General features: G+C 29.1%; 2 protein-coding genes and 1 long non-coding RNA gene across 6 annotated transcripts; all 3 read left to right on the top strand.

The window, feature by feature from the left end:
* The first annotated feature begins 4744 nt into the window (after window positions 1-4744).
* LOC131606240 (uncharacterized) lies at window positions 4745-5633 on the top strand. Its single transcript, XR_009284770.1, has 3 exons — window positions 4745-4821; window positions 5027-5142; window positions 5243-5633. It is a non-coding gene; the product is annotated as an uncharacterized LOC131606240 (long non-coding RNA).
* A 129-nt stretch (window positions 5634-5762) lies between these two features.
* LOC131604173 (probable hexosyltransferase MUCI70) lies at window positions 5763-6590 on the top strand. The gene is made up of 3 exons (XM_058876634.1): window positions 5763-5900; window positions 6140-6272; window positions 6358-6590. The coding sequence occupies exons 1-3, from the start codon at window positions 5763-5765 to the stop codon at window positions 6588-6590; spliced, it is 504 nt and encodes a 167-aa protein (XP_058732617.1).
* Window positions 6591-7351: 761 nt separating this feature from the next.
* On the top strand, window positions 7352-10125 carry LOC131606239 (uncharacterized). Of its 4 annotated transcripts, none has more exons than XM_058878499.1 (9): window positions 7352-7546; window positions 7630-7726; window positions 7814-7900; window positions 8202-8329; window positions 8423-8519; window positions 8927-8985; window positions 9096-9202; window positions 9600-9874; window positions 9978-10125. In XM_058878499.1, the coding sequence occupies exons 1-7, from the start codon at window positions 7482-7484 to the stop codon at window positions 9169-9171; spliced, it is 609 nt and encodes a 202-aa protein (XP_058734482.1). In that variant the 5' UTR covers window positions 7352-7481; the 3' UTR covers window positions 9172-9202; window positions 9600-9874; window positions 9978-10125. The 4 variants fall into 4 exon arrangements, with proteins under 4 accessions (XP_058734482.1, XP_058734481.1, XP_058734480.1 ...); XM_058878498.1 differs by having other exon boundaries at window positions 9309-9874; XM_058878497.1 differs by having other exon boundaries at window positions 9096-9487.
* The last annotated feature ends 6438 nt before the right edge of the window (window positions 10126-16563 follow it).

Genomic DNA, 16563 nt, shown 5'->3' with positions numbered 1-16563 from the left:
TTGCGCACGATGAAGAATGATGAAGAAGAACAACAGTTTTGAAGAAGATGGTGAAAAGGCACGATTTGGGGGCAGAGATGAATGAGGAAATGGTGTTAGGGTTTTGTAATTTCACTTAAATATAAAACGATTAACATTATTATAAACACTGGCCTACGTGTCACATAAAAAATATATACTTGGCAAGCCACGTCATCCTCCCTTAGTGGAAACTAAAGTAAGGGACCATATATGGGGACGTCAAATTTTATAGGGACCATTATTCGAAGAAAAACTTTATAGGGACTAAAAATGCAGGATCGCATATTTATAGGGACCTGTAACATAATTAACTCTTGAACATATATATATATATATGGGTCCTGCTAACCAATGCCCCGGGGGCACTGGATAAGAAGTGATAAGAAGTAATAAATGACTAATAATCAAGTTTTATTCTTTTTGTAATAAATGAAAATTACATATATTTAATTATTAAATTAACTTATTCACTCTCTCTTTCATTTACTACCTAATTTATATGCTTGAACCAAATAAAATTCGGAATTTGAATTTCATAACTTCATTTCAATATTATTATCATTTTAATACAAGAACATGATTTATTATAAACAAAATAAACTAAAAAAAATTTAAAAATTCTTTAAAAATTAACAATAAAATATTGAATTTTTTAATAAAAAAATTTATATTCAATTTAAATATTTAAATGTTTTGATAAATTTAAGAAAAAAACATTAAATTAAAAAGTAGTTGCCATTGAAAATGAAATAGGAAAAAACAATAATAGGTAGTAAATGAAAATGAAAAAATTTGTAACGTCTTATATTTTTTCTTTATAGTTTTAAAATTTTCAATTTTTTTGTCTTAAATAACACTATTAATAAACTCTCTTTTTAAGAATATTAATGAATCTATCACGTAATTAATGATCCTTAACCAGTGCCCCGGGGCACTGGTTAGCATTGCCCTATATATATATATATATATATATATATATATATATATATATATATATATATATATATATATATATATATATATATATATATATATATATATATATATATATATATATATATATATATATATATATATATATATATATATATATATATATATATATATATAATTCCTAAAAGTTAATCTTTTTAAAGCTTTAAAAAGTGTCCTTAAGATATTACTTAACCCTAGATATAATGTGCTCCTCATTATTGTTGTTACGACTGGTGTGGATGAATCTGACTTCTTGTGAAGTCGATGATCCTTATCCTCGAGATTACTTCTCTGCATGTTAACATAAGGACCCGATTTGTATACATTGCTTTGCATGTAATATATTTTCTATGACTTTTGTATACATTTGTTTATGATATAAAATATAAATATTAGGTAAATATATAGATAGAAAATGAGAGGTTATGTAAGAACACCATCATTGAACCAAATTTTTTGAGGTTGCAATCCATCTAAGAGATGTTCTTGGAACGTTGGTATTTATCAATGCTTCACAACCAAGATTCATTTTGAAAAATCTGAGTTACATTTCCCCTAGGTTCTTACTCCAAATCTACGCAAAAATTTATTTTTTTAATTAAAAATAAAAGAAATTAGGAACCATTCCCCTTGATTTCAAATTCCATCGAGGTAATAAATTACTTTTATAGCACAAAATATGGTGTATGATAAAAAAATGGATAGTAACGTATATTGTGTTGTAGAATATGATCATCCAGGCATTTTAATTCCATTTTCTTGTAATCGCTAATCTTTCACCTGCAAAATAATAAGCCATTACATAAACCTGAGGCGTGTAAATACACTGTCCTTAATGATTTATCCGCCTCATAAGCGCAAATTCCCCAGGATTCAACAGGTTCTTCTCAGATTCTTAATAAGATTCTGAGGCAACAGAACAACAAGAAATCATCTTATAGATGTCTGGAAGATGTGACCAGAAGAAAAGAAATCTCTGCAATTTATGTTATTTGTTTCCATTTTGTATCATCTGTCCAAAAGAAGGATAGACGTTTAAATAAGAAAGAGAGAAAAAAGTTTAATTATTTTGACTAAGTCAAATTATTATTAGAATAAAATAATCATTAACCAAATTAAATATGGTTATAAATCATAAATAAATTAATAATAATATTTTTCTTTAAAAAATATTTGTCATTTAAAAATTAAAAGTAAACTTATTTAAAACTTTTGAAATATAATTAAAATTTACAACAATCCCCCACATATTTCAAAAGTTTAAAAGAAGAAAAAATAAAATTTTCTGGATTCACATCATGAATGTGATGCATCAAACTAGTGTAGCAAGCTATATGAACTAGTCCTAGAATGATATTACTTAACATACAGTGAGATTGGTGTAGCAAGCTATATGAACCAACATCACTTAGTGTATGTTAGAGGTCTACCACTCACATCACACCCCCACAATTCTTATTGTTGACGCTGTGGTGCGCTAGTAGGCCATGCGCGTGCCTGGTTATTTTCATGAGTGCTCTAGAGATTTTGCCAAGATCTCATATAAGCGGCCCCACTCAACACTCATATAGGTGATTTCATCAAGTGTATGCTGCAAATCATACACCACCCATAAGGGATATGAAATTCATTAGAAGCTACATAAGCTTATCCTCTCAATAATGCAGTGTCTAGCACTTTCTCATTTACACCATAAGAAAAAGACTTAAAAAAAATTAATCTAATAATTTTTTGTGCTAGCAGAACTAACAAGTGACTTGTTCTTACCCATATGAACCTTTTTCATGGGATCTCCAATCATAAAGGTTGGGTTCCCATCACTTGTTAATTTCAATTGGCTTAAGTCCAATTCTCCTCGATGTGCCACAAATTTATTTCGTCCTAGGGATTTGTCAAAGGACCGACTAGGATCACTTTGATCTGACTTCATATAAATAGAGGATATTACCTCAATATTCAGTAGCTACTTTAAACACAAATGAGGAAGTCACAAATTTTCTTCCTAAAAAATATTGACTAAGACGTCTCTAAGTCAATAAATCTCATATACTCAAGTATATAACAATAAACTTAGTCTCTGAAATTAAGTTTATACAGGTCTGCTTAGACATATAAGCGACATCACTTCCAACGAGAATATTATCTCTATGAAGACATAAATAAATTCTCTTGTGATTTTATTATGCACGTCTGTTTGAATGATTTTCAAATGACAACTTTTCATCAAATAAAACATAAATAAATATACTCATATTTTTATTCTCATTGAGTTCATATTCAATTAACATCATCGTATTAATTTAATACAATGGTTCATCATCTCAACATAATATTATAATTCACATATTCTTTTCAAATATTACTATTGATACATATTTGTATACATCAAATTAAATTCCTGCAGTATAACTGTTATATGTATGCCCCCACAATAAAATACATTTTCGCAAATTAAAAAATATATTAATGTATTTTATTCTCACAAATATTTTCTATAGCAAAAATATCTCATATTACACAATTAACTCAATTAATTATTTAGTTTAAATAATATTAAACTCTACTTAATATAATTGAGAATTAAACGCGAATTCATATCAACTAAATTATATTAAACGAGTAAACAAAAACTCCACCCAAATAGATATTTGATATCCATTAAGTCACTATAGAAATAAAGAGGTATAACTATTTATTTATTTACCGGTGCCCCACATTTAAAACTAACACAATTCATGTAAGTATTCCCAAAATAAATATTTTAACAACCATATAATTTCAATCAAAACTTATCTTTATTTTCAAAAGATTCTCAAATAATATTCTTATGAAATAAAGTTATATGCATAACGGTAAAATAATTTTATAATAATTGTGTATTAGTGTATGTAATAATGATACCAATATCATACCGTTTCTAACGACATGAAAAACACATAATCTCTAACGTAAGAAACATTCTATAAAAAAATATTTAATAATATAATATTATATAATTAAAACACAATAATAATTTATGATAAATGTTTGGAAAAAAAATATTGTTAATTTTAGTTACCATATATCATCCAAATAAATAAACAAAAAATCATCACCAACTATTAAAATACTTTTTTTTCCAATAACAATACATACATATCACGATATAAATAAATTCATTTATGAATTTATTGTACAGGCCTATTTAAATGACTTTTCAAAATCACAAATAATTTAATAAATCTTCATTATTATAATTACTCGTTTCTATTCAATCATTATAAGTAATTAAATTTCAGTTATATATTATTAGTAGTAAATCACAAGAAAAAATCCGTTTTAAAAACACAATCAATGTGTATTAAAGTGTAATACACTAGTGCAAAATGAACAATATAATTTTAAAATTTACACCCAATATACTAAAAACGGGTGTAAATAAGAAACACAGTGGCACTTTTGTAAATAAAGGGTAAGTTTATGATTGATCATATGAAAATATACACCCTGTTTTATAAAAACGGGTGTAAATTAAAAATATTATTATATTTAAATCTCAATTACTCCCGTTAAATTAAAAATCGGGCGTAAATTTAAATAGACTTAAAAAAATAGTTATTTTTATAACTCAAAATATTATTCTTAATAACTAGTTAAGTGAATATTATAAATATTATCAAATTAATAAGGGAATATTAATGGATTTATATTTATTAGATGAATAAAATATACTAAAACTCTTTCATCAAACCCATCGCATGCATTTCACCAAACCCATTTTTCAGCAACAATCTAGCGCACACAAAATGGAGGAAGCATCTAAAACCATTGCACACCAAATCAGAGGTATTCAAAACAACGAAGAAGAGAGAATTAACATATCAATTTTCATTTTTCATTTTTTTGTTTAAAATCAAATCAAATCTTCGTTTTCGTTCCCAAATTTTCATCGATCTGGGAAATTCTATTTGAATTTTTAGGTTTGAGGTTGTTCGATTGAAATTCATTGCAACGTGGATGTTGTTGATTCATGAGATTTTGAACTTTGTAGATTTTGAAATTCTGTTCTAGATCGCTTGCTGTTGTTCAATGGAGTCGGCTCAGGTGCTGCCCAACAACTCTGCTTCGTCTCGGAAGCAAGAGCATCTGGAAGCTGGCAAGCGTCGAGTATTTGTTTGATTTTGATTTTGATTTCGTGAAGGTATTCTGAAGGTGTGAATAGTGATTGTAATTGATTTTTACTTTTGGTCTGTTTGGTTTGATGTAGTTTTAGAGAAAATGGTAGCTAGAATAGTGGATCTTCGATCGGATACAGTGACGAAGCCGACTGAGTCAATGAGGGCTGCTATGGCAAGTGCTGAAGTTGATGACGATGTTCTTGGTTATGATCCGACGGCTTTACTATTAGAGACAGAGATGGCGAAGATGATGGGAAAAGAGGCTGCTCTTTTTGTTCCATCAGAGACTATGGGTAACCTTATCGCTGTACTTGTTCATTGTGAGGTTAGGTGAAGTGAAATTATTCTGGGAGATACTAGTCATATCAATATTTATGAGAATGGTGGTATTTCGACCATTGGAGGAGTGCATTCGAGAAAGCTGAAAAATAGTGATGATGAAACGATTGACATTGATTTGATTGAGTCTGCGATTAGAGATCCTAGGGGAGCTAATGTTTCCGATGACTAGGCTTATTTGCTTGGAAAATAGTCATGTGAAGTGAGCGGTTTTTGTTATTCTAATAGTTCGTGTTTTCAAAATTGTACATAAATTTTTGTTGATGAATTATGGCTGATAAACTTTCTCAATGCAGCTCGGGTGGAAGATGTCTCACTGTTGAATATACTGATAGAGTTGGAGAGGTTGCTAAGAAGCATGGATTGAAGCTTCACATTGATGGAGCCCGTATTTTTAATGCAGCAGTTGTAAGTAAATTTGTATTTTAACGATTCGACTTAAAATTTTACATTAAAGCCTTATCGCGCCTCAGTATGTACTAATAGCAAATTAAGTTGAAATGAACCTGCATTTTCTCTATGTCTCCTAAAGTATGGTTTCTCGCATAAGTTGAAATCAACCTCCTCACCTCATTTTTTTCCATAAATTTTTGTTTCTCCTTTTTGCGGTATATGAAAGCAAAAATTGCTTTTTGTTGGTTTTTCAGGCACTCAGTGTTCAAAACTTAATGAATCACAAAGGAAGCAGACCTGGCCGCCAGACTGGGTTTGATTTTGATGAGGAAGATCTCTTAGAGTTGGATCAGTACCATGATATCATTGTTGCGTCTGCCATATTTGGTATGATTTATGACTGATTATGTTCTATATTTGCTTTTTTGTCTTTTGTTTTCTGTTTCTCATAGCTCCATCCAATATATATCAGGAAACTATGATGTAATACAGCAGCCCAGGAACATTAGTAGAGAAGCAAGAAGAAACATTCCTTTCTATATGTTTATTGATGAAGAGACAGAAATGTATATGAGAAATGCTAGTATTTTGGATAGCAGCAGGAGAGTTGGATTGTGGAGAATCATTGTTGTCCGGAATATTCCATATGCTGATTCTAGGCGTAATGGAAAGGTTAATTGCTTACTCTTTGCTTACTCGTTATAAGAACATCAATAATGTGATTTACTGAAATCTAATACTATTTTTGACCTCTATAATGTATTTTCTTAACACTCTTCTTTCTGAATTACTTCTGTTTTTCTGATTTGATCTCAGAAATTTTATCTTTCTACATTTATCTTGATGCTGTTTGAATTTCACTTTAATCCGTGTAACAATTGTACTTGATTAATTGACTAGTAATATTCAATATAATTCTTGCATGTTTTTTGCATTCTATTGTGCAAAATGAGGGCAACCAGCATGGTTGCTTCTGAATGTTTCTTAAACCATTTTCTTGTTCCCATTTTCTATCCCATTGGGCTGAAGAAGATATTTGTAATGAAACTTATATTTTGCATTGCTAATCCTTTTGCTTCTCTAGGCCTGGGGTTGATGAAGTTAAAGAAAAACTTAAGCATTTGGGTGCTGCTGGAGTTTTCACGGAGAATGAATTGGAAGTGAAGAATGTCAAGAGTCTTCTGGTATACCTTGGATTTATTGTTCCTGTTATGACTTATGTTCTGCTCTGAGATGCTATCAAAGCTGACAAATAAACAAAAATAATTTAAGGGTTGTCTTCTATACTAAAAATATAGAATTGAATGCTTACTTGAATCAAATTGACATGGTAGGATGGTATACCTGAACCTGCATTGGGATTTAACTGCGTTGGTGGCAATTCTGCTTCTCTGGTTCTCAAATTTTTAAGGTATGATATGACATGAGCTATTCAGTAAAGATTTTAATAAAGGAGACTATCTTTTTCTGTTATTAACTATCATTATTATTAAGATTTTAATACACATTACATTTTAATACACATTACATTGAGTTACGTATTTGACTTTATTTCACTCCAACGTTTGTGTCACGGGCTACAAAGTGGAACCAAACATGTCTTTGTTTCTTTCCTTTCTCCCTTTTGCCTCCTTCATTCACACTGCTTATTCATTTTCTAGGTAAATATCTCACATTGCTAGTTCATTATTACAATATATTATATATCAATTTTTTCACCTTCTTCCTGTTTTCTGTTCTGCAGTCTGAATTCCACAACAATTGAAGGACCTTTTGTTCAAGAATTCACTTTTCCTGCAAATTCAGCCTTCAATAGTTGTCATGCTTCTACCATTGTTGAGGTCATCAACTACAAACTAGTTTATAGGTTCCTTCTTTTTTAAGGTTAATATAATATATAATGAGTTTATTTTTTGTTTCACGTGCAGGTTGAGAAGGGTCATTTTTTGGTTGCATATTTTGGGGGCACATCAGAGGGTGCACCTGATGTCAAAATATGGTTGCAGACTTACAAGGTATATCTATCTATGTATGTATGTAGTTAATACAATCCTAAAAACACATAGGATATCGAGTGCGGCGTAATTTTTTAGAGGTCCTGACTAGGTTAGTTACAGGTCTAATAGATGTCTATTTAATTATGGTTTAACCGTGTCAAATATTTAATAAGATCCTGTTTAGTCGGCCTATTTTGCTCCTATGCGGTAGTTTACTTTGTACGCCCTCAAACGCAACCCTCGGATGAACAATAAAAATGAAAAGTAAAGTGTTTTTGACTGCTAGTTTTAATATTGTAAATGAAAATTTGATTGGCAGAATGGAATATGGAAACCACCTATAGTAGCTGATGAAGAATCAAATGTTCCTATGTGGAACCCTGTACTCTTCAAACTTCCATCAAATGTTTTACTGCTTTTCTACAGAATAGGCCAAGATGTTCAAAAGTAAAGTTTCTATCCTAACATTCTCCATACATAAATGCCATTGTTTAAGCAGTTGAGGATTGATTATGATTCATTTGATTTACTTTGCTTTAGATGGAGTGGATTCATGAAACGGTCATATGATAAAGGTATTACATGGACAGAAAGAGAACAACTTCCGCCTGGTATATTAGGACCTATAAAAAATAAGGTGAAACCATAAACCACTCAAAACAGTACTCAATTTTATGATCTTAATTAGTACCGAAATTCATTTTCGATTTTGTTCAGCCTCTCTTGTTGGAGAATGGTGACTTACTTTGCCATTTTGCACAATAGCATGCAAAATTAATATACTATATTCTATGAAAGTGAAAATGTTGAAGCTGGGTATAAAATAGAACACTAATACTTTGCCATTTTGCACAATAGCATGCAAAAAACATGCAAGAGAGGTAGTAAATTGAAAATTACTAGTATTCTATTGGTTCACAAGTATTTCTGGGCTTTTTGGCAAGCATGAGTTGTGTGGAGAAAATTTGTGGTGGCTAAGCATTTGTTGAGTATATCACTTCTACCCGATTATCATGTAAATTTTAATAGTCAACCTTGTTCAAGATATGGGAGAGGGAATGTGTCTTTTGGCTCAAAGTCACGCCCAGTTCGTTACATGTGCGGTATGTCACTACTATAAAAGTGCTTTACACGTTTTACCTGTTGTTTGCATGAACACCAAATCACTAGGTGTTAGAATGTTTAAAACTGTCGTTTTACCTGTTGTTGACAGTGACACAGTTCCATCTCACTTTGCCATACGGCACTTTGCCACAAGAATTCTCATCCACACCACCTCTTTCTACTGATGCAGTAGTTGGTTTTCATGACTCAAAACTTGTAAGCTCTCTTCAACACTACTTGCCATGTGATTGTGATTGATCTCACCTTCTTAATGTTTTTTAATTAATCATATATGTGGATAGTTGATTTTGTATACTTTCAGGAACCTCTTAAAAGTTTTCCACAGTTGCTAGTAATGGCTCATGAGTTAGGAATACTTACAAATATTAACACATTATCTCATATGTTTAGACGAAGAAAGTGAAAAACAGAGCTAGTAAAATAAAAAGAACACAACTCTGACATACTTTGTAATTCCATTCTTTCATGGATGACATTAAAGTAAGCTTCCAGCTTGTTGTAAACAGTTTCTCTATCTTAAGATTTGTACAAGTGAAGATGTGTATACAATGCTTTCTCTTTTAACATTTTGTTTACCTTTACATTGAGACAGTGTAATGAAGTGAAGATGTGTATACGTCTTATGGTATCTGGCGTACCTGCTACGGTGGAGCACCGAGCCATTGCGGCAACAGGCACGTCCACCTTGGCTGCCTTTATGGCCAAGTGTGTTTAGAATTTCATTAAAGCAATGGATTTGTTGAAATTGAACATGGTAGTTGTGGATTAGGTGCATCCTTTGCTCTCAAACCTTTATGGTTCACTTAACAAATTGACGATTTTGTCGTCGGGTGTTGAGGGGAAAATAAAAATGAAGGATTGGACTGAGTGAGTATGACCTTGCTAATACTATTGATTATGCTTAACAAATTATGCCTTTACTTTGATATTGTGATACTTATCAGTTATCATCCATTTTCTGTCATTATAGTTTATGTACCAGAACAGTGGCGTAGAGGAGCATCAAATGAACCAAGCATCAAATGAACCAAAAAACAAGTGAAGATATACCGAATTCTGAAGAAATGTTGCCAAAACAAAAGCCAAAGAAGAAGAAGAAAACTTATATATGAAGAAAGTGTTATGACTTAGATAAAATATAATTTTTATGTGCATGATTTTATAGTACTTGACATATTATGACTGCACATGATTTTGTATACTTTTTGGTTAATATTAAAAATATTTTGACTTAGTTAAAATATGATTTTTATGTGTATGATTTTATAGTATTTGCAATATTATGACTGAAAATGAAATATAACTAAATGGTGTGTATGAAATAGGGTGTAAATAGATATAATTGTTCATTCATAAATGGCGTATTTACGCCCGATTTTTACTAAATTAGGGGGTAATTAAGAACATATTTACACCCGATTTTTATTAAAATAGGGTGTAATTAAAACATAATTAAGCCCAATTACACCCGATATTTATTAAAATAGGGTGTAATTAAAACGTAATTACGCCCAATTACACCCGATTTTTATTAAAACAGTGTGTAATTAAAACGTAATTACGCTCAATTACACCCGATTTTTATTAAAACAGGGTGTAATTAAAAACATAATTACGCCCAATTACACCCGATTTTTATTAAAACAGGGTGTAATTAAAAACGTAATTACGCCCAATTACACCCGATTTTTGTTAAAAATAACGGGTGTAAATTCGTTAGACATTTCTCACCCTGTGGATATACACCCGATTTTTATTAAAAATAATGGGTGTAAATTTAATAAAAAACGGGTGTAAATTAACATTTTTGTACTAGTGATAATATCCTAATACTGATAAGATTCTCGTAGAAATATTGTCACTTACTTTCACTTTATAAAAAAAAATTAATATTTTTTAAAATAGGAAATGTCCAATATTAAAAGTTAAAAATTGACTAAATTCTATTCTTCTATTCTTAACGTGAAAATAAATTTTTAACAAAATATCACGTTGGAACATTTTCTCACTCTTCAAACCCTCACACAAATAACTTAGATTGTCTATTATAATTTAAAATAAACTAATTTAATTAATATAAAAGTAGTTGCATAAAGTTCTAAAAATACTGCACAATCCATCAATATGTACACAAAGAAATTACCTTATTTCATATTTTAGCTATAAAGAAAATATCACTCAAATATATAATTATGTATCCAAGACGATAAAAGTCAACATTGAACATGAATTATATTTTCAAAGGAATTTCATTTTAAATATACTATCAAATAATGAGAATAAGGTGTGTACCTTGAAAGAATAAGTATCATGCTCAAGCATGCAAGCAATCTTCCGATCACTCATTGTATTTGTTCTTCACATGACAAGATATAAATCCTTAAGATTGTTGTAGAATATGATCATCCAGGCATTTTAATTCCATTTTCTTGTAATCGCTAATCTTTCACCTGCAAAATAATAAGCCATTACATAAACCTGAGGCGTGTAAATACAGGATTTATCCGCCACATAAGCGCAAATCCCCCAGGATTCAACAGGTTCTTCTCAGATTCTTAATAAGATTCTGAGGCAACAGAACAACAAGAAATCATCTTATAGATGTCTGGAAGATGTGACCAGAAGAAAAGAAATCTCTGCAATTTATGTTATTTGTTTCCATTTTGTATCATCTGTCCAAAAGAAGGATAGACGTTTAAATAAGAAAGAGAGAAAAAAGTTTAATTATTTTGACTAAGTCAAATTATTATTAGAATAAAATAATCATTAACCAAATTAAATATGGTTATAAATCATAAATAAATTAATAATAATATTTTTCTTTAAAAAATATTTGTCATTTAAAAATTAAAAGTAAACTTATTTAAAACTTTTGAAATATAATTAAAATTTACAACATATTGTTTCCTTTTTTAATTTTTACCATTGAACAATTTTTTTCTCTGTTGTAATATTCAAATAACAGATTATATTCAAAACAAACTTTTCAAGATTTTGTTTTGTTAAACAACATTGCAGTGTGATTAATTAGGAATAAATTTATCAATATTGTCAACCAAAGAAAGCTATATATTATAGAATACTCACAACATTGAAAAGTTATTTCAAAATATAACAAGGAAATTTCTTTACCCACCTCCCTATTTTCTTGGTCACCTCTGGTTAAAAACCTAAAATACCCCTAACTTCGGAAATGCATTTCCGAAATTTTTTTTTTTCAAAATTTGTCTTATTTCGGAAATGCACTTCCGAAATAACGAAAAAAAATGTGTTTTCGGAGATGCATTTCCGAAAACACCCCCTTTTTTAGGTTTTCGGATATGCATTTCCGAAAACACCCCTTTTTGGGAGAGGGTGTCTTCGGAGATGCATATCCGAAATATTCCAAGACCAAATTTTGAAATGTTTCGGATATACACTTCCGAAAGAATTCAATCATTATTAAAAAATTAAAATCAAAGTGAGTCAATATAATTAATAGGTATAAAATCAAGGTGAATCAATAAAATCAAGGTGAATCAAAATTTCCTAAACAATTTAAAAGTTAAAAATTATTTTACTAACTTATATAAATCAAAAACATTTTAATTTCATAAGTAAATTTTGAATTATATATAATTAAATATAAAATTTATTCATTAAATAAAATTAAGACAAAATCTTTTTTTAATTTTTTTAAACTAAATAAAAAAATTATAACTCATTTTTAATTATAAATCTGAATAGAAATATATAAATATATAATATATAAATATATAATAATTATTATATAAATATATAATAATTATTATAAATTAAAACACTCATTTTTTAAATTTTTATAATTATTATGTAAATATATAAATATATTTATACAAAATATATAATAATTATTATAGAAATATATAAATATATAATAATTTATATAAATATATAATAATTATTATAATTATTATATAAATATATATATATATATATATATGTATATATATATATATATATATATATATATATATATATATATATATATATATATATATATATAAATTAAAACACTCATTTTTTAAATTTTTTTTGTAAATATATAAATATATAATAATTATTATAAATATATAAATATATAAATAAAAAATTATAACTCTTTTTGTAGGTGAAATTATTTTAATTTTTTTAATTAAAATTATTTTAAATTTTAAAATATGAATCAGAATAGAAATATATAATAATTATTATTCATAATTCATAAATTATATCAAAATATATAATTATTATTATTCATTACTCATAAATTATATTAAATTTATGATATGTGAATTAATTAATATCCTAAAATTTTTAATTTTTGGGATTTTTAATTTTTTTTTTTGTTTTTTCGGAGATGCATCTCTGAATTAATCAAAATTCCAATTTTTGGGACTTTTTTGGAAGTGCACTTCCAAAATCTGTAAAAATTTAGAAAAAAAATATTTCGGAAATGCATTTCCGAAGCAGGGTAAAGTGGGGTTTTAGCTGGGGGTGATCCCCATAGGGAGGTGGGTAAAGAAATTTCCATATAACAATATCCTTTTATGATTAAACATTGGCAAGAGGTGGAAACACTACCACCCTCAGCTACAACAACAATATTGGTAGAGAGTCGTATCCTTTCCATAATCTTGATAAGTTGGACTCCTTATAAGCTCTTGATCTTCTCTTTGCAACTTTTGTAAGATAGACTTCTCACTAGAGAGAATCTGTCTAAGACAGGTCAAATCCTTTATATTACTTTTATTTTGTAACTTTTTATTGACTATTTGGTTGACTCAGTTTCCCATTTCTTTGTCACATGTGATTTGGCCTTGTCAGTTTGGTACAAAACCTTTAAATAAATCAACATCTATTTTAGCTTTTTCTTCTAAACTTCCTTTGGTGGTTCTATGAGGGGTGGATGTTTGGATGGACCATCGGCCTTCCTTCCAAGGACCATTCCTATCATTTTTACTCCATGTAAGTGTACCATATGCTTATCTTCCATTGATGATTTATTGGCCTTTGTTGTCAATTTTTTGTCTTTGCTAGAGGTATTGGTCCCTTGTTTGATGCCTACCAAGGTTGGACGATTTCTGAGCAAGATAAATGAACAAACTTAGGATAAAGAAAAGAGAGGGAGGTTTATAGTGAAGGAATATAAATGAGCGGTTTAGAAGCTTGATGCGTGTAACATAAAGAGAAAACTAATTTTAAATGAGGATTTTTTTTAGAATACTAATGGGCAAGACATGTACCAGCACACATGTCTTGGAATTGATGGATATGAGAGACAATAATACAACCTAATTACTCTCATTCCATCTCCGCATTAGTTACTAAAGATTCAGAAATTTACAAATACTTAGGGCATTTCTCAAAACTATGTGGCATCTAGAGTTTTGGTAAATTTCTTAGCTAGTTCATTTTTAGTTGATACAAGATCCAACATAATTACCTTTTCTTACAAGTTCTCTAATGAAGTGATGATCAATGTTAATCCTCTTGGGACGACTATGTTGAGCTAGGTTTTTAGAAATATTGATGGAACTCATGTTGCCACAATTTAATGTCATAACATATTTCTTAAAATTGTACTCCTTCATAATATGTTTCATCCATACTAGTTTATCACAACTACTTCTAGTAGCAACGTATTTAGTTTCTGTTATGGATAATGAGATATAATTATGCTTTATACTAAAAAAAGAAATGAGATTGTTTCCTAAAAAAGAAACATCCACCAGAAGTTCTCTTTACATCTTCAACATTACTTGCAAAATTAGTATCACAATATCCAACTAAAATAGAGTTGGTATCATGCGGATACAAAATTTCATAGTCACAAGTTTCATTTATATATTTGATTATTCTTTTGACTTGTGCGATATGATTTTCTCTAGGCTTTATTTGGTAGCGTGCACACATCCTTATATAGAAGGTGATGTGAGGACAACTGGATGTGAGATATAAAAGAGTACCAATCATACTCCTATAAATACTCTGACCCACAACAACTCCATGATCACCTTTAGTCAGCTTGACGTAAGTTATAGCAGGATTCAACATCTTTCTAGTGATGGAAATCCACCAAAACCTATGATGAATTTCTATCAATCTTGATGAACAAGATTTTTATCACCACACGATAACAATTAAAAGAAAAAAGAAAATTTAAAGAAGAAAAAATATTAGAATCTCTGTAGAGTAACTCTCTGCCCACAAACTGTGGAAAAATTTATTATTCACTTGCAACTGCAAATTCTGTGAATACCATTCAATTGACCTGATTACAAAATAATGAGGGTTACTCTTTATTTATAGATTTAGGTTAGCTTGCTCCCTAAGTCAAAGCCCAAAACTATAAAAGTCCAAAATACCTATTTTGGAACTAAATCAAATCTTATCTATTTCAAATATAAATCAAATCTATCTAATTTATATCTAAATCAAATTTGTGTTTAATAAACTATTTCCACACTTCTAAATCAAATCAAATCTTTTTGACACAAGGAATCAGAGTTTAACACCTAACTCTTTACAACTAGTCGTTACTCTCACAAAGCCATTTGGGAGTGTTGCCTTCCTTGATATTCGTACTAAATATTACATCATAATTAAAGCTCTTGAGACATTGTGATGAGATGAAATGGTTAACAAAAAGAGTTGAATAAATTTGTGATCTCCTAAAATATTTGCTATTTAATTTTTAGTTTATGTAAAAAATTTATTCTAACAATGATCCTCTTAAAGTTTTTCATCCATATTTTTTATTTTTACCGTCTAATTTTTCAAACAATAGTTGACGTGACATGCAATGTTAGAAGTCGGGTCACTTAAAATTAACATGATAGTTTATTAAAAAACGCATTAAATTATAGGGGTTACAAATCTCTTTAAAAAGTACTATAGATTTTCTTTTATTATTTTCTAACTTTGTGCTGCTTAGACGTTTGATACTATTTTTCATTTAGTTTCCTTGTTTATATTTTTCTGTATGCAGTATACTCTTATTTTCTTAAACATTATCACTTTTTGGAATTTGGATGTACTGTAACAAAAACTTCATTTAAATACCATAATTACATATAATTAACTAAAGCATTTTTTTTATAAGCAAGAAAATGGATTGACAATTAGAACTTCTTTCAGAATTGGTAGTTGCTATTGTTTCGGCAACTTTGTGACTGTGTTGCATTTGCTTTTGTTGGCATACTGGTATTAGTATTCTTATTCTAAGCTTCATTATTCAAAAGTGTAATCTTAGGATTTTTTCATTATAGCTTCTGTTGAACTTCTTGATGTAGAATTACTTGAAAGTATTTTATGGCAGGTCATTACAAGACATTTTCTAGCTGGCTCTTTTGTTAGAGCTGGAGGCTTAATACTTGAAAATAGAATCCTTAAAGCATTGAAATTGGACATGTGAAATATATAGATTAATTTAACTGTGCAAACTACAACAATGTTTAAATATCATACGATATCCTATAAATTATAGTATGAGATTGATTTTGTCTATTATGGGTGAAGATTGAACAGTGTAGAAATGCTTTAGATATAAGTTCATA

This window comes from Vicia villosa, linkage group LG5 (genome assembly GCF_029867415.1).
Source record: "Vicia villosa cultivar HV-30 ecotype Madison, WI linkage group LG5, Vvil1.0, whole genome shotgun sequence".
NCBI lineage: Eukaryota > Viridiplantae > Streptophyta > Magnoliopsida > Fabales > Fabaceae > Vicia > Vicia villosa.
Note: the sequence above shows the minus strand (reverse complement) of the source record. Positions and strands in the feature narration are given on the sequence as shown.